The following is a 23,429-nucleotide window of genomic DNA, read 5'->3' as shown; positions in this document are numbered from 1 at the left end:
ATTGCTTTTGTGTTAGTTATAAGTTATGTGGTTATTGCTTCCTCTTGGGACATACTTTTTAAATTTATCTTCTATGCCCAATGGAAAAAGTATTCATTTTATTGTCTGAATTGATGTACATAATGCCCTACAGTTTTTTAAAAATTTTTTTTTTTTAACGTTTATTTTATTTTTGGGACAGAGAGAGACAGAGCATGAACGGGGGAGGGGCAGAGAGAGAGGGAGACACAGAATCGGAAACAGGCTCCAGGCTCTGAGCCATCAGCCCAGAGCCTGACGCGGGGCTCGAACTCACGGACTGCGAGATCGTGACCTGGCTGAAGTCGGACGCTTAACCGACTGCGCCACCCAGGCGCCCCTGCCCTACAGTTTTTTATTTTTTGTTTGTTTGTTTGTTTTTTTTGCCAAGGTAAAAAATGGCCACAACCTTTCTTTTACCCCCCCTTTAACAAAATGAGGTTCTAGTAGTTTAGGACTTACTCAGTTTAGGCAGGACTGGATTACCTTTCTGGATTCTTTGTTTTATAATTTCACGTTTGGGTACATCACCAAAACTTAAAACTTTGTATTTAGAGCATTTGACACAGTGCTCATAATAAATACTTAACAAATATGTGAGTGAATGGATGAATGAGTGAATGAATTGAACCTAATTGAGATGTGAAGCAAGAGCACTATTGTCATTGGATGTAGTATCTTCATATGTACACATTTTTGCAGTTTTCTTGGTAAATGGATTTAAAGACTGGCACTGGTTTGCAGACCACTGGAAAAACCTGATCTTTTTAGTAATGTGGTAAGAGCACACAATATATAATAAAATTGTGGACTTCATAAATTACAATGTTTGGAATACTTTTTATTTGATAGAAATAATACATGTTCGTGTAGAAATTTTGTAAAATATAATAAGGGAAGAAGAAGAAAATAAAACTCTTGTAAGTGTAGTACCTGGAAAGAAGTACTGTTAGTGTTTTGATACAGTTAGGCACACAGATTTCATTATATACTTTAAATAAAATTGAGATTGTATACATTGAATTTTGAATTCTGCTTCGTATAAGTGTGAGTCCAGTTAAATTTTTTTTCTGTTTTTGTTTTTTAAACCTTACAGGCCCCTTCACAGATGTAGTCACTACAAATCTTAAGTTGCGAAATCCATCCGATAGAAAAGTGTGTTTCAAAGTGAAGACTACAGCACCTCGTCGGTACTGTGTGAGGCCCAACAGTGGAATTATTGACCCAGGGTTGACGGTGACTGTTTCAGGTAGCAAATCATGTTCTGATTTTGAACAGTATTAAATTCCGACATTTTTATGGTTATGTTTAATTTGGTCTTAATTAATAGAGTTTCATCTGGAGGGAGAGAAATTGTTTTTAAGTTATTCTGGCTTGCCTTTAATTATGTTCTTCTGTTACCTTACTATATGCCAGCTGTTTTAACATTTCTCACCCTTACCTTGTGGTTGGGGGTGTCTGTGGTCAATTTATAAGCAATTATTTTCAGTTTAAAATTTTATATCTTTTATTTCTACAGTTTACTACCACATTCTCTGCTGTATTTTATCTTTGAAATAGTGTATCATTTTTGTGATTGATCCTTCTCTTCAGATCTCTAGCTATTGTTACATATTGCATGCAGCTGTACAAGTATTATTCAGAATCTTAGAAATGTACAGTGCCTCTTTTTTGCTGGTTGTATCAAATTAGATGAGTGTTTCTGCCTTTTATTGTAAATGCCAAACAGTTTAGTTTCATGACTCCCTTTTGTGTTTACTTGTAATCCAGGGAGTATGCTTGGTTCCTTCTCTGTATGGATTGCTTACTCCTGCTGTGGAGTCTGTGCTGGTGTCATCCTTAATGCCCTCCATAAACTTCCTTTCTTCCATCAGACTTCCCAAGATAGTTGTCCTTAACAGTATTACCTGACATAGCTGAGAAATAGGAAACAAGTATGAGAATGGGGGACCTTAATTATGGGGGACCTTCTTAGGCTTCACATGGAGACCATTTACTCTTCCTTACTAGCAGTAGATTTCGCTTCCCATTATATGTCACGATAACACATGGAACAAGAATACACATGGACCTCCCATCTCTCACCTCAAAATCTCTGGGGGCATGACCCAGCCACGTATATGTTTTTTTTGAAAAAAACAAAAACAAAAACAAAACATGCTTGTGTGATCCTGATAAGTATTCCTAAGATAATTGTGTCTCAGTTGCCTGGTTTTTACGTCCACAGCAGATTAAAAACACCATATTATGCAAAGAGTGAGGGCCTATAGCAAGCACATGGAGAGTGCTTAGAAGTAGAACTTGACTGCAAAGGCAGTGAAGGACACACTGCCGAGTTCTTTGTGACACTGAATCCTGTTTCAGTATGTACACTCAAAGACTCAGAGCTAGGAGTCCTTCTAGAAAAGATGTTTTTAGTGAATCTTATGATGTGGTAGCCAAGGAGGAATGTGTTGGTGTTTGTCCAAGTTGTCAGCTGATGGGAAAGATAAATGGAAAAGAAGATAAAACAGTGACTACATTCATTCTGGAAGTTGCTCTCTAAATCTTTAAGCCTTTTAGCTAAATTGGAAGACAGAATTGTTTCTCTCCATGTAGTTTAAAATAGTTTTTTGGTGCTACCAGTTTTATCCTTAGGAATCCATAAAACTATTCAGAATGACTTTTTCTTTGAGGGTTCTAGATTGCTAAAGTTCATTGTATTAATGTTTCTAAAGAAAAGTTTGAGTTGCGCAGGCCCAATTACATGTGGGTTTTTCCCTGTAAAGACAGTATAGTACTATAAATACATTTTCTCTTCTTTTTGATTTTCTTGATAATATTTTCTTTTCTCTAGCTTACTTTATTGTAAGAATACAGTACATAATACATACGGCATACAAAATAAACGTTAATCCATGGTTTATGTTCTTGGCAAGGCTTCTGGTCAACAGTAGACTATTAGTAGTTAAGTTTTTGGGGAGCCAAAAGTTGGATGTGGATTTTCAGCCGTATGGGGGGGTTGGCATTCTGAGTCCCTGTGTCGTTCAGGGAACAGCCTGTACTTTTCAAAACACTTTCTCTCACGTAGCCCCTTGTGTTGGGCACTTGTTGTATTAAAAACTCTAGACATACTAGTTACTGTTTCCATGGTGTGCCTTGAGATCTTGTCCACTGAGAATTTAGCTCTTCAATTTTTAGTGTATTGCCTTCCCTTAAGGAGTCACTCAAACTGTTCTTCCACTGGCAACTGTTCCTTGATTGAGTGACTGTGCTACACACTCATTTCTTTTTTTCTTTCAATTGATGTATTCATGTATGTATGTGTGTATATGTGTATATATTTATATTTTTAGGATGATGTAACTCTTACTATATGGTCTGCAATAACTTGGACTATAACTGTCATTAAGTCACAACCATGTTTTTTCAGTTCCTAGTGATGAGCCTACAGTGATTGCTCAGTGAAGGGTATTAATGGACATTCATTGTGCTTTATCTGGATTCTGAGACATCCTGTGCGTTTTTTTTCTGCTATGTATTTGGCCCTTTAAAGATTTTTTTTTAACCATGATGGGAGTTAATGGACTTCTTAGATACACCTTAGAAATAAGATTTTCTTATATGATTGGTATTTCTCACCATTGTTTAATTGCATTTGTTTTTTTTTTGAAAGTGTTGACACACATATATAGAAGGTATATCTTAGAAGTAATTTACCTGTTAACAGGGGAATACTTTATACAATACCATATACATATTTTGTGTAACTGTAGATCCATTCTTATAGCCATTTATTAAGTTTATATTACATAATTTGGCATCAGTTATAATCATATGGAACCTCTAAAAATCCTTTAAAAGGCTACTGAAAAGCTTAAGTGCTTAGAAATATTTGAATTTGTAATTAGGACTTAAGAAAAATTCTTGAAATCATGAGAGTATATACCTTTTCCTCGTATACCTTGTTTTTTAGAATCAGATATAAACAGATTGGTAGACTTCCTGAGTAGGTGTTTATTTAAAATCTATTTTTCAAAAATTAGTTTAAAAATTTTTTTTAATGTTTTTATTTATTTTTGAGAGAGAGACTGAGCAATCGGGGGAGAATCAGAGAGAGAGGGTGACACAGAATCTGAGAAGCAGGTTCCAGGCTCTGAGCTGTCAGCACAGAGCCCGATGTGGGACTTGAACTTGAACTCGTGAATCATGAGATCATGACCTCAAGCTGAAATCAGCCGCTTAACCAACTGAGCCACCCAGGCACCCCTCAAAAATTAGTTTTATGAGAATGCTAACAAATGGTTGGGAGTTTTGAAGTTAGCTTTTAATTTCTCCTTTGCATATCCTAGCTAATTCTAAAAGATACTATCACTAAATACCAAAATGAAGCCTTATATTTATGCCTAGTTTTAATAAACAATTTACTAGATTTTAATCTGAGTTTACAGGTATTATCATAGTTAATGTCGGCAATATTTAGAAAATTTACCCAAACCTAAAGTTAGAGGGGACAATCATAGGTTTATATTTATTTTTTAAATAGCTATTTATTTTGTGGGTTGTTAAAATAGTTGGAGCTATAAAGGTGATACTGGATCCTTACTGTAAATAATCCAGTATTAGGTTTCTTGAACTCTTTCTGGTTTTCTTTAAATTGGCATATTAGTGAATGAGGTAATAGGAGTGATAAGAAGCAAACACATTCAGAATACACAAAGTAATGTGTCCTTTCTTCTTATTTAGTAATGCTACAGCCTTTTGACTATGATCCCAATGAGAAGAGTAAACACAAGTTTATGGTACAAACAATTTTTGCTCCACCAAACACTTCAGATATGGAAGCTGTGGTAAGTATAGATGTGAAACTGAATTTATTTTGGGGAATGTTTTTTAAACCATGGATTTGTATAGTTCTCAGTTGAGAAAGCTAATTTTTAAAATAAAAAAAACCTTGTAAATCAGTTTATTACAGATAATTTCAAAAATGAAAGAATTTTGAAATAGTAGAAATACTATTTCTTAGAAACACTTTAGAAATGCTACTACTAAGAATGCTGGCGATAGTAGGTTTCTTTAGGATTTTGTAAACAGTTCTGTGGCGTTGCTTGATAACAGTGGCAGAGTGATCAATATCAGGGTGCAGCCGTGCCTCCTGACTACCCCTGCTTCAGACAGCTACGGTTGTCCCTGAGGGGAAACTTATTTGTCATGGTCATGCTTTCTCTGTCTCATGTTTGGTTTTGTTTGTTTGTAGTGGAAAGAGGCAAAACCTGATGAATTAATGGATTCTAAATTGAGATGTGTATTTGAAATGCCCAATGAAAATGATAAATTGGTAAGTAGGAAAATGTAAGAAGATTGGAGGCTGTTAAGTTCTCGTTTACTTTGAGATGAATTTTGCTTCTGTTTTTGGCCTTTTTGGGTTGTGTAATGATGCTGTTCTACTTTATAAGATTCAGTGCTTTATTAAGTTTTTAAAAAACTTGAGACGCTTTTTTCATTTTAGACATTTTGTCCATTCAAGAAGAAAAATGCTTTTAGATAACAATCTGCATGATGGAGAAGAATCAGTTAATTCTCCCCAATTTTTGCCACTTTTTAAACCACTTCAAGTTCTTTAGAGTGAGACATATATATGCATAAATATAATTAAATAATAGACATAAACTCCTTTTTGACAACTGTGTACCAGCAATCTGGGGATAAAAGATGTAATTTACCTGAACAAGTAGTTTATTCCCAAGTTTGGCTATTGCCAGGTATTTTACTTACTATTGATTTTGGTCAAAATCCATATGATTTTATTTCTTAGTAAGTAATTTTTGTGTTGCTTTTGGGTTGATGTGAGGCAGATACAGTTTGGAGGACTGAGAGATATATGTGTGTAGTTTGGAAAGTCGTCTGTGATTGTATAGGATGAGTTGTGGTCAGTTTCCCTATTCCCCTTCTTAAATTCAGATTTTAGTCTTTTTCTGTGATTTGTAGGAGGGACTAGACAAAGTTGAATGAGTTTTTTCTTTTGGTGACTTAATATATAAAATAATGTGGGTAAATAGAAATGTTGAGTACAGTTAGGTTACAGTGTGACATGACTGTTGCCTTGATCTGGAAGCCATTTGCCCTATTGAAAAGTAAATTCCCGGATTAGATTTATACATGGGCTCAATTATTGGGTACCTCTTTTAGGATAAGCTGAAATGAAAGAGTCCCTGAATGGTAACTAGGTGTCAGTCAAATTATTTGTGTTTTTTAATGCCCTTTTAAAGGCATGTTGAGGTATTTGCCAAAAATAAAAAATGTAAATGCATATATTCTTACTGGAAAGTGGGGGTTCAGTGGCATGTTTATGCTTCCCATTTGTAGTCTACTCTGTCTTTTGCCAATGCTGCTAGAAAGCTCATAGCTTGCATAGCTCTTAGTATTGGAACTGAGAAAACGTAAATAGCACATTGTCTGGGTTGACTAATAATATGTTATTTTTTTCCCAGTTTTATTGAGATATAGTTGACATATAGTATTGTACAAGTTCAACGTGTACAACATAATGACTTAACATACATATATTGTGAAATGATTACCATAATAAGTTTAGTTAACATCCATTATGCCATTTAGATACAAAAAAGGAAAAAAAATGTTTTTTTCCTTGTGATGAGATCTCTTAGGATTTACTGTCTTAACTTTCAAATATACCATACACCTGTGTTAGGTATAGTCATCATGTTGTGCATTACATCCCCAGGACTTAATTTGTCTCTTAATTGGAAGTATCATACTTTGTGACCACCTTCAAGAAGATCCCCCATCTCCCTACCCCCTGCCTCTGGTAACCACAAATGTGATCTCTTTTTCCATAGGTTTGTTTTGTTTTTGTTTTTTAGATACCACATATAAGTGAGATCAGACAATATTTGTCTTTCTCTGACTTACTTCACTTAGTACAGTGCCCTCAGGGTCCATCCGTACTGTCACAGATGGCAGGATTTCCTTTTTTGTGACTGAATGATATTCCATTTTATTCCTCTCCCTCCCTCTCCCCCCATATATATCACAACTGCTCTATTCACTCATCAGTCAGTAGCCATTTAGGTTGTTTTCATGTTTTGACTGTTGTAAATAATATTGCAGTGAACATGGGGATGCCAATATCTCTTTGATGTAGTGTTTTTATTTCCTTCGGATCTGTTCCCCAAAGTAAAACTGAATGGAATAAGGATTGACTTACTTGAAAAGCACACTTGGATATTTCCTCACTTGGAGTTGTATGTCAGCTTTTATAATTCCTTAATAAACGTAGTACGAACTGGCTTTTTATCTGGACTTGTGTTATACTCTGTGTAGCAGACAGTTTGAGAGGCTAACTGTGAAAAAGGCTGGAATGCAAGTACTTGATATTGTTGATTAAGAGGAAAAAGCCAGACCAGAAGTTGATGGAAGTGATATGGCTATGATAGTAGTGCCTAGCTGTTTCAAGTACCCCATAGAGGAGACTAGTAATCCAAGAAAGTGGTTTTGGATCTGCTAAAGGGCTTGAGTAAGTACTGAGTGGAATTTCTGGAGTCCCATACCGTAGAGCATGAACAGAAATAGTTTGGCCCTGGAACCTTTTCAGAGCAGGTATTATTAGTAACCTAAGGTCTGTTCAGTAATTTCAAAGTACTTCCAGACACTATCTGCCTCTGAGCCTAGATGAACTAGCTGCAGAATGTATTTCTGCTAATAGAACTACTTGGGCTTGTGGTGTAGTTATTACCTATTTAAATGGTAAGGAGTAAGTGTTAAAGGTAATGATTTTTTTAAAACCTTTTATTTGAAAAAACTTCAAACAGTTACAAAGGTACAGTGAGCCCGTTAACCCCTGACCAGCTTTAAGTTACCAGTTTATTGTTAACCTTCTTTTATCTAACCCTCACCACTTTTCATTTCACGTATTAAGACAAACCCATACGTAATATAATTTTGTCTGTAACTATTTTGGTATATATCATTCAAAGGTAACTTTAAAAAAAGGAAAAATAATTTAATGACTGTACTATTCATCAAGCCTTTAAAATTAGCTTAAGGTATCATTTAATATTGTCAAACTATTCAGGCAGCATTCAAATTTGTCTCACAGATGCCATTTGCTTTGCAGTTTGTTTCAGTTGAGATTCAAATAAAACCTACATACTGCTATTGGATGATATGGGTCCTGAATCTCTTTACTCTGTAGATTCCCTCTCTGTTTTTCTCTTGCAAATTGTTTGTTGAAGAAGCTGGCTTTGTCTTACAGACTTTTCCCCATAGACTAGATTTTGCTGATTGCATCTTTTTGTGGTGTCATTTAACTTTTCTTGTTTCGTATATCCTAAAATCAGATCTAGAGGTTTGATCAGATTTTGATTTGTTGTTGCTGGCTGGGGAGAGGCAAGACTGCTTTGTGGGTGTTGATACATTCTCTCAAGGAGGCATATAATGTTGGGTTGTTTTTTGTTAAGTTCACTAACCACTGGTGTGCAGTGTGTGGGTGAGTGGTTCTCAGCCAGGGATAATTGCCCTTGAGGGGACATCTGTCAATCTGGAGACATTTTTGGTTTTCTCAACTAGGCATCTAGTTGGTAGAGGCCAGGGATGCTGCTCAGCTCCTGTGGTGCCTAAGACTGCACTCACAAGGAATTATCTGGCCCCAAACAACAATAAAATCAAAATTGAGAAGCTATAGTTTAGTATATTAATTTATTTAAGATTGCATAATGATATTTTGTCATTCTTCATTTTATTAGTTACATTTGTAGACAGAAATTTGGCTCATCTAATATTTGGTTATTTATTCAATGCTATAGAGTTTGCAAAGGCAAGGGAAATTTCCTGTCTTTCTCTTGAGTTCTGGGTTTTCAAAAAATGAGTTGGTTACAAGCGTCCCTCTGATGTGGCTACAATCAGTCAGCCTCCCTTCCTCCTTCTTTCCCTCCCTTTTTCCCTCCCTCTTTCCCACATTATTATAAACTCATGGACTTGAACATGTTTGTGTTTCAACTCCTTGCAGTTACTATCAGTATTAATCTCATATGTAGGAGCCTCCTCTTGTTTGTTCCTGAGTCCTTTTACTATAGTTGTCTTTGGGAATTTTTTTTTCTTTTAATTGGAAGTTTTTATTTAAATTTACTAAGTTAACATATATGGTGAAACTGGTTTTAGGTGTAGAATTTAGTGATTCATTACTTACATATAAGACCCAGTGCTCATCACAAAAGTGCCTCCTTAATACCCATCACCCAGAGAATTTTCTTGATGTCTAGTATGGCAAGATATTTCCAGGCCCAGACCTGGAATCATTCCCTTCTTTCACAAGCTCTGAAACTTTTCAGTGGGAGATGGTATTTGAAGAACACAGTCTGGGCACTGGGGTAAAACAATGATTTTTAGTTTTGTCAGACTTTGTGTAAGACCATTCTTTTGGCCAAGATTAGAATGGGAACCTGATTGTCATTTGAAGACACTTCTTTAGATGGTAAAAGTTTAATGTTAAAATCATGTTAGCAGCACATAGGATGAGTGTCTCCTTTTATTTCTTATGGTAGTGATTGGATCTTATGATTGGGATATGTTTTTGGAGATGTAGGATAACTTAAAATGTGCAAAATCCAACCCTGACCCTGGGTACCCAGCAGGTATCCAGTGAATCACGTAAGTTGCAGTTGTCATGTATGGACTCTGTTGGCTTGCTAGCCTTGCTGTCATGATTCCTTGATGGGTATTTTTTTTTTTTAATTTTCTTCACATTTATTTACTTTTTTGATAGAGAGAGAGAGAGAGAGAGAGACTGAGCACAAGTAGAGTAGGGACAGAGAGAGAGAGGGAGACACAGAATCTGAAGCAGGCTCCAGGCTCTGAGCTGTCAGTGCAGAGCCTGACACGGAGCTTGAACTCACAGACTGAGATCATGACCTGAGCCAAAGTCGATACTTAACCGACTGAGCCACCCAGGAGCCCCTGATGGGGATTTTTAAGTGTTCGGAATTCACCTTTCCAGTTTTGCACATAAAATGAGACTTTTAATATTTCAATATATCAGTATTTCAAATTTATACACTTCAAATGTATAAAAAAATTGCATCTATACTATCTAGAGGTGGCCTTAATTGAGTAATGTGCTTGTTTTAAAAAGATGGACTGAAACACAGTTGTTTTATAAGGCAGTATTTCCCAAAGTGTATTGGGTTGAAAGGGTTATGTGGTCCAGTGAATTTGGAAAAATACTGCAAGTACTATGTCTCCCAATAAACACATTGCACATATGCATATTAAGGGTCCTGAATAAAGGAAATATGTTAATCCAAAATTTGTTTTTTAATGTAATGTAATTCTCATAAATATCGATGTTCTGCAAAATACGCTTTGGAGAAGCACTGATTATTACTGCTTAAATGCATTCTTGTAGTGCTACTAACCTGCAGATGTTACAAGAAATCTTCATTATTGAGAAGGACAACCTGAGAAGCACACCCCCAAGTTCTTTCAGAGTGGTTAGGTGACTTTCTGTCAACTCACCTGTTTAATACTGCTTCTCATCTTTTGTAGAAAATAAGAAGCCTCAAAGTAACCAAATCTGGTATATAGTTTTTGCTTATTTATTATAACTTTATGTATAAAGTTTTTGTTTATTTATTATAACAACTATAATATGTAATATTTAACAATTGAGAAAATCTTATATATGTAAATATATATTTATAAATATATATAAATAATATATAAATACATGTAAAACACCCTTTTTTTATAGTACTTTATTCATGTTGATAACTGTGTCTTGCCATTTCCAGGTCAGTATTGTCTATAGATGAAGTTTATAACCTGTTTAAATACCTTAGTATGTTTGACACACTAGCTTCTTTCTAGCATTATAGATAAAGTTACAAAATTACTTAACACCCTTTTTCTGTATATTTACCTTCAGTTTAGCGTGAAGCTTGCTGTTAGGAAATTAGGGTATTCTTCTTCTTATTTTAAATGTTTATTTATTTTGAGAGAGAGAGAGAGAGAATATGTGCCTGTGCGTGCGAGCAAAGGAGAGGCAGAAAGAGAGGGAAAGAGAGAATCCCAAGCAGTGGGGCTGAGTCCTCCAGACCATGAGATCATGACCTGAGCTAAATCAAGAGTCAGTTGCTTAACTGTCTGAGCCCTGGAAATTAGGGCATTATTCAGTGGTGTTATACTTAGACAAAGTTTGTTAGTTTACTACAAATAAATTGATAAAATGCTATATGAAGCTGAATCCTCACTTTGACAAATTGATTAAAGATGACACTCCCTTATTCAAGGAAAATACATTTAAAAAATGTTATGGGGGCGTCTGGGTGTCTCAGTCAGTTGAGCGTCTGGCTTCAGCTCATGTCATGATCTCACAGTTCATGTGTTCGAGTCCCACGTCGGGCTCTGTGCTGGCAGCTCGGAGCCTGGAGCCTGCTTCAGATTCTGTGTCTCCCTCTCTCTCTGCCCCTTCCCTGCTTGCACTCTGTTTCTTTGTCTCTCAAAAATAAATAAACATTAAAAGGTAATGTATATTTTTAAAAGAGTACAAATACATTTTTTAGTTTATAGTTAAGATCACTGTAAATTCCTTGATCATTTGGCCCTTTGTTCTTTTTTAATTTATTAATATGTTATAAAAAGTATGTTAATTTAAGCAGAATTTCAGTTTAGTGTTTTTTTTTTATTTTTTTTTAAAATTTTTTTTTTTAATATTTATTTATTTTTGAGACAGAGACAGAGCATGAACGGGGGAGGGTCAGAGAGAGGGAGACACAGAATCTGAAACAGGCTCCAGGCTCTGAGCTGTCAGCACAGAGCCCGACGCGGGGCTCGAACTCACGGACTGCGAGATCGTGACCTGGCTGAAGTCGGCCGCTTAACCGACTGAGCCACCCAGGCGCCCCTCAGTTTAGTTTTTAACTAAATTAACTAAGTTGTTGGTGACAACTTCAGCTTTAATATACTTTCTTTAAGGGTGACATATGTACTTTGTATTTAGCCTTATTTACTGGTCACAGCAGTTGAGATGTATATCCACTTAGTGGTCCCTTACACATTTAAAGCGTTGATCATTGGCATTTTTGATCTTTAGTAGTCAACTCAGAAGAATTTGGTTAGTATCCACAAAGCAGATAACACAGTAGCTGTCAGAGTTGCTGATGCTGTCTTCTCCAAGTTGCTATCCTGTAGATAGCAGGTTTCAAACTCTGATGTTGAGTCAGTGTATCTTACATTAACCACCCCATCCCACTTTCCCATTGTGCTCCCAGCACCTTACCCATCTTGCTCCCAAAAGGAGTAGATGGGCATTTAATTACATTATGTAAGTGAACCTTACCTGTTTGAGGATCTGGATCTTTTAGGTTTGCTGTTAGTTTTAAGGCATATACATGTTCTAAGAATAGTGGAAAAGGAAGTGTTACTATTTTGTTGATTTCTTTAGGTTTGTAGGACCTTGATACTGAATATATAAAAAAAAAAGACTGAAGTTCTGTGGTAAGAAAGGTACCGGCTTTAGAAGTGTATAGTGCTTGGGTTCTTGTTGTTAAAATTTTTGTAATTTAAAGAAATCATTTCTTGACAAAACAGTTCTAATTTATTTGAGCCATCATTAGAGTGGGCTTCTTTTTGGGACATAGTTCTTTGATCTGCATCATAGATGGAGTGACCTAGGATTTCAGGAACCTTTTTGTCGTAAATGAAGGTGCTACTAATAATTATTCCAGGACAGCAAGCATTAACTAACACTGTCCTTAAGTGTGCTAAAATTTGTGGTCATCCTAGTTTTAGGGAATGCAGGTCTTTGGATATATTTCAGTAAATTAATGGCAGAAAGTCTTTGAGTTGAGTTGTGTTCAGCACAGGAGCCATTCAGCATGTTCCCTGAGTTGTTGACAGCTGGAGGAGGCAGAGGATACTAAAGTGTTGACTATTTTATATTTTACAAAGTTGGGTTCTTGAATTATTAGCTCTTTTTAGTTATTATCAACTGTGTATTATGAAATCTAGTGTTTATTTAGTGGAAGTGTTTTTTTTCATGATTGAATGTGGTTTTAATTAGCTTGTTATTTGTGATGTTTTATCACCTATCTAATTCTTTGTGTTCAGTTAAAAATTTTTTTTGGTTTATTTTGAGGCCTCCAATTATTCTTGATGTTTGCCAGATTTCCTAAATGTATTGCATTTCATTTATGCCCTCCATTTAATATACATTAATGACATATTTTCTAGGAAAAAATATCAGTTTATCTTAATGAAAACTAATGGATTGTCAAGAACAAGGATTTTCTGTGGTCTTCTATATAAAGATATTTTATGATTAAATATACATTGTTTTGTATTGAGACAAAGAACAGATTGGGGACTGCATTATTAAGTGAGATGGAGTTCTCATAGTCCTTTACAGTGATCTCTAGATGTCAATAAGTATTATTTATGAGTGTGTTTCAACTTTTTGGTATCATATTATTTTCATCTATATTAAAGGAATTTGAGAAAATAGGAATAAAACTATGGAGATACTGGTAAACCGGAATGTTAGGTGCATCCTTAAGTTTGTTTATTGGTCCTTGGAAGGGTGTGTGTGTGTGTGTGTGGGTGTGTGGGTGTGTGGGTGGGTGTTGAGTACAGGACAAGTTTATAAAATAAATTTTATGAACCTCAAGGGGAAAAATTCATTTAATTTAAAATTGTTCAGGCTGAGTGTCACCAAAGGTAAGAAAATATCAAGTGCTTGTTTTTCAAATATTGACAAGGATTGATTAGCAATGAAAATTAAGAGTGCAAAATTAGAAGGTATTCATTTTAGGACAACATGAGGCGAGCATAAATTGAATAAGGATTATACATTTAATTAGTATAATGCAAATTGATCTTACGTAATTTTCTTTGGGAAATACTATAAAAAGCTAGTTCAGAAACTTTTGTATTTTTTGCTTTAACATAGTTATTATTAGTGTTCTATCTTAATGCATAATATATTTTTATAGAACAAAATGTGAATGTTTAAGAGCCTAATGATTTCTCTGTTAGTCATTCCCAGTACCATGCAGGAGAAGTCAGTTTGTGAATCTGAGAATATGTTTCCCATGCTACCTCAGGGTATAACTCCACCAGGGACTGCTCCGGCTGTCGCTTCAATGAGCAGCATCAACAACACAGTTCCAACACCTGCCAGTTATAATACGAAGAATGACCCCAGGGGACTCAGTGTGTTCAAACAGGAGAAGCAGAAGGTTTGTTTTAGGGAGCTAACAGCTATAGGAGTCTGCTAGTGTTACTGGTTACGTTAATGTAGTTCCCTAGCACGTATATGGTATTGAGTGTATTATGTGAAGCAGATAGAATTGACATTTTAGCCATGTTTAAAAATACAATAGAACCACAAATTGCTTGAAAATCATGCACCGAAACTATTCTCTGTTCTAAAAAAGCAAATTGAATACTTAATAAAATCTCAGTAGTGAGCAGGACAAATGGAAGTTGAACATTATTATGAAGTTGGTATAATTTTTTCTTTGATTGAGATTTGGGGCTCATTCTCTAAAAAAGGAGTTAGGAGTTTATTTGAATAGATGAGCAGTAAAGGTAGGAGCTGGCAAATGTTGCTATCCAGGCAAGTATTTTGTCATATATATTTTTAAAAAAGATAAATAAAATTACTATTTTATATTTTGTTATCAAACACGAATAATGGTAACCTCTCTTTAACTGTTATTGTTAGTTATTTACAGTACCCATGGTAGGAGGATTTGTGGTTAAACCCTAAATATCTTAGGTCATAGTTGAACGTGTGTGTTTGTATGTGTGTGTGTGTGCAGTTAACATTCACTCAAGTAAGATGACAGCACGTCAATAAGATACATGGTGACTTTGGGTGGTGTAATGGTTGCTATATGATTCTCTTTACCGTTGTTTGCTTGCTAGAAACTTCAGGAACCCCATAGTTTGAACAGGTTGGTTATACTTTGATTTGGCTTTGCAGAGAATATGTATACTAAGGCTTAAAAATTTGATCCTTTATCTAAATGTCTAATACTTTATTGATTTTGTGATTTTAGTTACTTATTTCTGGGAATCATGATTCTACAGAAATAGTAAATTGGTTTTTTAGAGTGAAAATAAGTCTTCAGTAACCTTGTTATTCAAATACTCTCTCTTCCCAGGTTAAGGCCTTAATTATGCCTCTGACAGTTTCATGCCATAGCTGTTAATGTTAGTCTTTTAATTCCCTTTGTGTACATTTATACCCCTTAACTGCTAATACTCACAAGAACGTAACCCTGTAGTTAAATTCTTTAGCTCCTTTGTCCTTCTCAGGGCTTCACTTGCAAACACCTGTTTTGCCTTCTATTTTACTTTTCCCCTTCTGTTTCCAGTCCCTTGCACTCTTTTTCTGATTACCTCTAACAGGAATAATTTAAAATATTAGAATTGAAATTCTGAAGGTTGTTAAAAAGGAATACGGAAATGAATTCTATAATACATGGATGGAAAGGGATTAATGCAGAGAGGCTCAATAATCTAAAATAGTGGAAAATGTACAAGATATGGCATAGTTTCTTGTCTTACTTGATACCATGTGACCTTCCCATTTATTCTAGTTTGCAGTGTTAAATATAATGTTCATATACTGTTACTATTCATCAAGTTTCCTAAGAGTCACAGCATGTTGAATCCTTCTAGTGTGCTTGTTTCATGGTTCTCAGAGCAACCAGTCTCCTCTTTCTGGACCAGTTTCTGAAGCAACTCTCAAGGAATGAGCTGTTTTCCTGGAGCCAAACCTCACTAATGGAGCTCCTGAATGGAAGTATATACTTAAAGTCCCAGCAGCCTTAGTGTTCCCATCAGGCTCTTCAGATGGTTGCTACATGAATGACTCAGCCCCCTGCCCAACTCCCTGTCTTTTTTTTTTTTTTTAAACTCCCAATTAAGTTAGGTTATATATGCTTATACTTTAAATATACACAAATAAATTAGATTTCATTGCATCTGCTACGTATGTTGACTGGTTTGTAGGGGGCCTAAATAATAGTATCTGGTGGAAGTGTACTCCAAGTAACTTGTTTTATGTCTTACTTGATTCACTGTTGAAAATGTGTTTAAGCTTCACTGTATCCTTTGTGTTGTATATGTTTATGCTCCACAAATTGGTTATGACATTTTCCTTTTGTTATAAAAGCAGTATAACATTAAGAAAAATTTCAGTGAAAAAGAAAAATCAAATTCTACCAACCATGAGAGATATTTGTTGACATGTTATTTAAAATGCTGGAGAGAGGGAAGCTACCCATCAAATGTGTAACAAGAGTGAGATGTTTATTTATTTATTATTTTTTGAGAGAGTGTGCACACATGTACACACAAGCCGGGGAGGGGCAGAGGGAAAGAGAGAATATCAAGCCGGCCCCACACTGAGCATGGAGCTCCATGGGCTCCATTTCATGACCTTGAGATAGTGACCTGAGCTGAACTCAAAGAGTTGGAGGCTTAACTGACTGAACCACCCAGGCATCCTAAGTAATTTTAGTTAGGCACAGAATAGAGTAATTAATTTCACCATGTCATTTAAAATGATAAAACATATACATATAAATGGATAACGATAAAAATGTTACAGTGCATGCTGGTTTTATAAAATGTGCATATGAGAAAATATTGGAAGATACTATTTGAATTTTTTTTTTTAACATTTATTTATTTTTGAGAGACAGAGACAGAGCACGAGCAGGGGAGGGGCAGAGAGAGAGAGAGGGAGACACAGAATCCGAAGCAGGCTGCAGGCTCTGAGCAAGCTGTCAGCAGAGAACCTGATGTGGGGCTCAAACCCATGAACTGTGAGGTCATGACCTGAGCCGAAGTCGGATCCTCAACTGACTGAGCCACCCAGGCGCCCCTGGAAGATACTATTTAAATAATAGTTGGGCTAGTTGATGAGATTGGTAGTTTCCTCTCCTTCCCTAATTCTAAATTTTCTGGAATTTAAAGAATTTATTTAAAAATAAAAAAGCCAGTTGTGAAGATTTTGAGGATTCTACATTTTAATTTTTTTCTCTTATTGGCCTCATGTATCTCCTCTTAATTTTTAGTCAACATTCTGGTATGAGTCTATTTTTTTCCAAATTCTTAGAACCTGAGGATTCTTTAGTTGCCGTAGTATTGACTGTTGGTTTCATCTTTATAGAGGAAGGCAGTGAACTGCCCTTATTTTCAGAATTTGGACTTGTTCTAGGTTGGAATTGGAGCATACTTGAAAAGTCATTTTGAAATGAATTCTAATTACTGTTAAGGGAAAGAGTAAGAAGATTGGTGGAGAGAAGATAGATCTGATAACAGATTTTTAATACTAGAGAGGGACAAGGGAGGATAGGGTGAAGAACAAGAAAGCTAGCAAGAGAAAAACTCAGAGGAGGAAATTGGAAGTAGGCTTCTTAGAAACCCATCACAGCCTGAGAAGTTTCTGAAGGAAAATATAAAACTCTTGAGTGTTGACGGGTCAGATAATGTGGTGTTGTACATTGGAACCTCATTATAACATTATTAATTTTTAATGGATTTAGGGATAGTGATCAAATCACATCCCCTTCATAAGAAATACTAGTTTTGCCCCTTGAACAAACAACTATTTACATTTAATATAAATTTGGAACCTGGGATGGTGTGATAGGTGTATAACCTATAATTAAATCTTAGGACTGTGGAATGCCATAAAGTTGAAGTGTGTTTTTAGAGCTTATATCTGAATAAAACAATTTTTAAAATCTAACATGTTAAATTTCTAGCAAGTAAAATTTTAGTTAAAGAGATGATTCAGTGCACTAATAACTGTTAAGATGTGTGTGTGATGGTATACATGACATAAGGGCAAAGGATATTGAGGCACGTTAGACCGCAGGCTCAGGAACGCTTACTTAATTAGGCACTGCCCTAGATGTTTACCTGTATTGGGTAAGCTGGTAAGAATGACAATTTTGGGGCTCACAGTTTTAAAGCTGTCTGAGTGCTATGGTGATTCCATATTAAGTTTCATGAGTTAAAGCAAACAGTGTTCAAAATGATTTGAAAGAATCATTTACGTTTAACTCCCCTTCTCTTTTTTTCCCCATGATATGTTTGTGTTCATTATCTCCCCTCTAGTGTTTATATCCTTCAGTTATTTTTCCCATTAATAGAAGTTAGGTTTTCTTTTAAATGTTTTTCTTAGGTAGTCTCCTAATTTTATTGGAATTATTACGATAATGTCCCCCCCCCCCCCCCCCCCCGGAATCTCATTTGAATTGCAGAATCAGAGCACTAAAAATGACCTTCATATTTGGATTTTGGTTGGCGTCAGTCAGCATACTTTCATTGAATAACCACTCTTGGCCACAGTGCTGGGTTTAGGGGTAAATGCAAAGAGAAATGATTCTTGCTCTCCTAGCCTTTGAAGTGTTGTAGGAAAGAACATCAAAAATACATTATTATAATATATGATAGGTGCTATGGTAGAGGTAAGTGCAGAGGGTTTGGGGACTAGAGGAGGGAGTGGGCTGCTTATTTTGACTTCTCTAACTGCCGACCTTTATTGATTTAGTCCTTCTAAAAATTGTTCACAGATGACTGTAATGTTTGGAATTAAAAAAAATTTTGTATTAATGGAATCACAACCTCAAAAATTTGCATTTAAATAATTTTTTTGAAAAAGTGTGGAGTTTCAACTTGTATTTATTTGTTAAAAATCTCTAAGGAGATTTGGTTAGTTAAAAAAGTCCCACTGTCTTTGTGATACAGAATGATCTGGAACCCAGCAAAACTGTTCCACTGAATGCCTCTAAACAAGATGGACCCATGCCAAAACCGCATAGTGTTTCACTCAATGATACTGAAACAAGGAAACTCATGGAAGAATGTAAAAGACTTCAGGGAGAAATGATGAAACTATCAGAAGAAAATCGACACCTGAGAGTAAGTTGCTTTTTGAAAATAAGTTGGGTTAAATGAAGGCATAGGATATGTGAATATTATTAGGTCATTTTATCTGTCCGTTTTTAAACTTATCCTTGGTCAGTTCTTTTTTTCCAATTTGATTATGTCTTTGCTTCCTACTCTGGCCTCTTTTACAGTTTTACCATGGCTTCTCATTGCCTGCAGGTTCCTTCCCTACTAGATGTCTTAGTTATTTGTGATCTGGCCTGTGGCATTAAGCTTCCTCTCTTGTTAGTAACTTCCTTCACATACGCCCTAGTCATGTGAAGCGCCTGAAATGGTGCTGCCCCACAAAGTAGGGACATAGGAGGCTGTTCAGCACTTGAAATGGGGTTTGAATTGACACACGTTGGGAGTGTAAAATACTCCTTGATTTATTCGACTTAGTACAGAAAAGTAAAATAGATCTTTTTTATATTGTTATTTATTGAAATAGTATTTTGGTTATATGGGATTGAATAAAATGGAGTATATTGGATTGAATTTTGGTTCTGTTGGATTGCATTTTATTATTAAAATTCATTTAACCATTTTCTTTTTACCTTTTCAACGTGTTGTTAGAAAATGTAAAAGTATGTAAGTGGCTCACATTTGAAGCTCAGATTATGTTTGTATTGGACAGCGTTGGACTAGAGTATCCTGAAGAAGCCTCTCTGATTATGATCTCTTTTTTGCTTTCTCAAATTTTTCCTTCTGACTGGAATGCCCTGAAATCCTGTTCTGCCCTGACCGGCATTTTCATACACGTGCTCTTGTCTTTTGGTACTCGGTTCTTGTCATCTTTTCAGTATAACCTTTTCTAGGACTTTCTTCCCCTTAGAAGACAAGAAACACGGTTTTGGAATGCTGTCTCCTTTGTTTCCCTGAAGACTCTGTCAAGTTACTGTTCCTGTTTGTTGGAGGTCTTTCTCCCTCTAGTGGGCGGTAGTGCTTTTGGGGGCAAGGACTGTACTCATTCATCTTTGCATTCATAGAACATGCATACAGTAGTCATTCATATATATGAATAAATGGATGAACTGGTGAATGAGGACTAATTTGAATATGTGTGGAGTGTATTAATAATACGCCTTTGAAAAATAATTACTTATTTCAAGACGTGAATACTTTTAAATTACCTTTTTAGGCTTTGAAGCTTTTTGTATCAAAAGTAGATGATACAAAAATGTATAGAAGTAATAAATAAGCTAAATGAAGGGACTTAATCTACATTTGATTATTCCATCTGTTAGATGTATATAGAACTATATGTACTCTGGATCAGAAGCACTGTATCTTGAATTGATCTGTGCTGAAATAATTGTCTATCTCTTCCTGTTTCACAGTACCCCTCGGGGGCCCCCAGCACCTCTCTGTATAGTGGAAAGATTATCTTCATTTCACACCTAGATCTACACACCATAGATTTTTAAGGATGCTGTTTTCGTTACCTTTATTTTATCTGCCATGACTTCCGTGGCACAGTTCTCTTCTTTGATGAAAGATGTGCTCCTTAGCATACTCAGTACATTTGTTCCTCTCTTTGCGGGAGGGGAGAAGTGGAAATAGTAAGAATAGCATAAGTAGGGCAGGGCTGGAAAATAGGAAGAGTAGACGGGGAGAGAGGTGAGTGAGATTTGGGTGCTGGTCTCTCTTTATAGGCTGATGTTCTGTAGGAGATGTTATTTGAAAAAGCATTCTGCTGTTTAAAAGGTGAAACAAAAGAACTTGAAGACCATTGGCTTATAGAATCAGTTACAGGCCCTTTAACATTTCATACATAAGGCCCATGATAATTTGTTGGCAGATTAACTTTCTTGAACATGTCTGATCACTGTTCCTTTTTATCTCTCTAGGCCTATGGTTCTTAATCCAGGCTGTGCATCTGAATCTCTTAGCGCTTTTTAAAAATACGTATGTCTAGGCCCTCCCCAGACCTAGGAAATCAGAATCACTAGGAGGATTCTCTAAAGTTCATGCCAGGTTTGAGAATCATTGTTCTCTTCACACAGGACTAATGAACATAAGACTAAAAAAAAATCCCACAAACCCTCAGAGAATCTACTAATTGCCCGTAAAACAGTATATGAGCTGAGGTGGACTCTTTTACTTGGTATTAGTAAGCATACTAGAGGAATCAATGTGAGAAAAGAAAAATTAGCTTGCACTAAGGAAGTAAAAATCTGCCCTGTCATTCATCTGGCTGGGATGATGGACACAGATAAAGTCAGTTGCCTAGGTAACAGGTATCAGTATTTTTCCCAAGGTCACACTGTGGCCGGTAAAGGGTCCTCCTAACAACTTCCTACTTTGAGTGACTTCTGCTTTCTTACTGAGAAACCTTGTCCCTTAAAATCATACTGTTAGAAAACATTGCTGTGTGAAATCATACCAGTAAGAACCAAGCGACCCACTCTTGTCTAGAGGATCTGAGTCACTTTGACACAGAGAAGCAGCCTTTCTCTCCAGATCTAGGGGCACGGTGTCAAAAGAGGGGGTGGGTTCTGTGTACAACATTCCGTAGCTGTTGTAGTTTGTTGTTTCCGAGGAAGCAGGATTTGGTGTCTCCTTTGTAGTCAAGACCCAGTGCTGACACAGGGGCCTCCTGCTTTGAGTTTATCAAAACACTTGTTACTTAAGTTTTATCCTGAAATTCCCTCTTCCTCCAAATCTTGTAAAATCCTGCCTTTTCTTTTTGGCCAGATAGTCCCTGTGCCTCTGCTGTGTGGATGCCCTGGTTGCAGTGTGTCCATAAACCTGTCACACCACAGCTTTGTTCCCGGTGGTCTTTGGTAACCAGTGTAAAAATACTATGGGCCACCACCCAAATCAGTGCATGCACAGAACTCTTCCTTACTTGTATTAGTACATTTTAGCAGGGTGTTTTCCTTCTGTATAAATATAGCTGCACCTGATTTTTCAGTTTGTTAGGAGTACAATTTTCAGCTCTGGTTTTTAAAATCACCCTAGAAAGTCTTCTTAATGCTGGTTAGTGTGGTTAATCCCTGTTCCCATCCCAGCCATGTGCACACTGATCTGCTTTCTGCCCATAGATTTTTAGTTCGGCAGTTTTACCGTGTGCATACTTGTTTTTAAAACTTCTTTTTGTGCGTATGTTTTTTTCTAGGATGAAGGCTTAAGGCTCAGAAAGGTAGCACATTCGGATAAACCTGGATCCACCTCAGCTGCATCCTTCAGAGATAATGTCGCCAGTCCTCTTCCTTCCCTTCTTGTCGTAATTGCAGCCATTTTCATCGGGTTCTTTCTAGGGAAGTTCATCTTGTAGAGTGAAGCATGCAGAGTGCTATTTCTTTTTTTTTCTCTTGACCAGAAAAAGATTTGTTTACCTACCATTTCACTGGTAGTATGGCCCACGGTGACCATTCTTTTTTTTTTTTTTTTTTTTTTTTGTGTATACAGCGTCATATAGGCTTTGCCTTTAATGATCTCTTACGGTTAGAAAACACAATAAAACAAACTGTTCGGCTCCTGGACAAATTGTATATTACCAGATCATCACTAGCAGATGTCAGTTGCACATTCAGTCCTTTATGAAATTCATAAATAAAGAATTGTTCTTTCTTTGTGGTTTTAATAAGAGTTCAAGAATTGTTCAGAGTCTTGTAAATGTTATTTTAATAATCCCTTTAAATTTTATCTGTTGCTGTTACCTCTTGAAATATGATTTATTTAGATTGCTAATCCCACTCATTCAGGAAATGCCAAGAGGTATTCTGTGGGGAAATGGTGCCTCTTACAGTGTAAATTTTCTCCTTTACCTTTGCTAATATCATGGCAGAATTTTTCTTATCCCTTGTGAGGCAGTTGTTGACTGAGTTTTTCATCCTTACAATCCTGTCCCATGGTATTTAACATAAAAAAAAATAAAACTGTTAACAGATTCTTGCTCGATAGCTTGTTTGTGTGTCGTGTCATTAGGTGGGGATACCAGGGAGTCCACTGTGTGGTAATTTGAAGTTTATGATGCATAATTTTATCTTGTATTGAAACCCTTTCATATATTACAGTATTTGTAGTTAAAAGTCCTCATTCTGTTAAGGAAAGGAATTGATAACATTTCAAGCTACTTTTGGTATTTTGGAAGATTACAATCAGTTTGTCTTCAAGATAATATAAAATAAGGAAACCCATGAGAATAAAAATACTGTAATTTTAGTCAGTTTATATGTATGTGCCTTGTGGCTCTGTTGCATTTGATTTATCCCATTCTTAACAGTTTCTTCTAGTGTCTTCTCAAGGAAGACTAATTCTTCGTGGTTCTCGTCAAGTGCTTTTTAACCAGCCTAATAATTACTTTTATTTTAGGACATTTCATAGTAATAGTTAAAAGTAGCTGTTTTTCCTGTCCAATCTGACATCAAGAGGAAATTTTTGTTACGGAAATTTGGAATTACTAAGCAAGCCTTGGGAATTTTCTTTGTGGAAAATGACTTTATCCTTTGCAAATCTAC

At 35.9% G+C, this 23,429-nt stretch overlaps 1 protein-coding gene across 2 annotated transcripts in view; it reads left to right on the top strand.

Annotated features, from left to right (window-relative positions):
* The window catches only part of VAPA (VAMP associated protein A), a 45,385-nt gene extending 22,516 nt beyond the window's left edge, over window positions 1-22,869 (top strand). Inside the window, exons 2-7 of one of the 2 annotated variants that reach the window (XM_025931469.2) lie at window positions 1,115-1,267; window positions 4,744-4,847; window positions 5,255-5,335; window positions 14,115-14,249; window positions 18,784-18,957; window positions 22,085-22,869. In XM_025931469.2, coding sequence (XP_025787254.1) covers window positions 1,115-1,267; window positions 4,744-4,847; window positions 5,255-5,335; window positions 14,115-14,249; window positions 18,784-18,957; window positions 22,085-22,243 — 806 coding nt within the window. In that variant the 3' untranslated portion in view covers window positions 22,244-22,869. The remainder of the gene's footprint in view (window positions 1-1,114; window positions 1,268-4,743; window positions 4,848-5,254; window positions 5,336-14,114; window positions 14,250-18,783; window positions 18,958-22,084) is intronic. The other variant, XM_025931470.2, reaches the window with a different exon arrangement.
* Window positions 22,870-23,429: the final 560 nt, after the last annotated feature.

This window comes from Puma concolor, chromosome D3 (genome assembly GCF_028749965.1).
Source record: "Puma concolor isolate L17-30 chromosome D3, mPumCon1.1.hap2, whole genome shotgun sequence".
In the NCBI taxonomy this organism is placed as follows: domain Eukaryota; kingdom Metazoa; phylum Chordata; class Mammalia; order Carnivora; family Felidae; genus Puma; species Puma concolor.
Note: the sequence above shows the minus strand (reverse complement) of the source record. Positions and strands in the feature narration are given on the sequence as shown.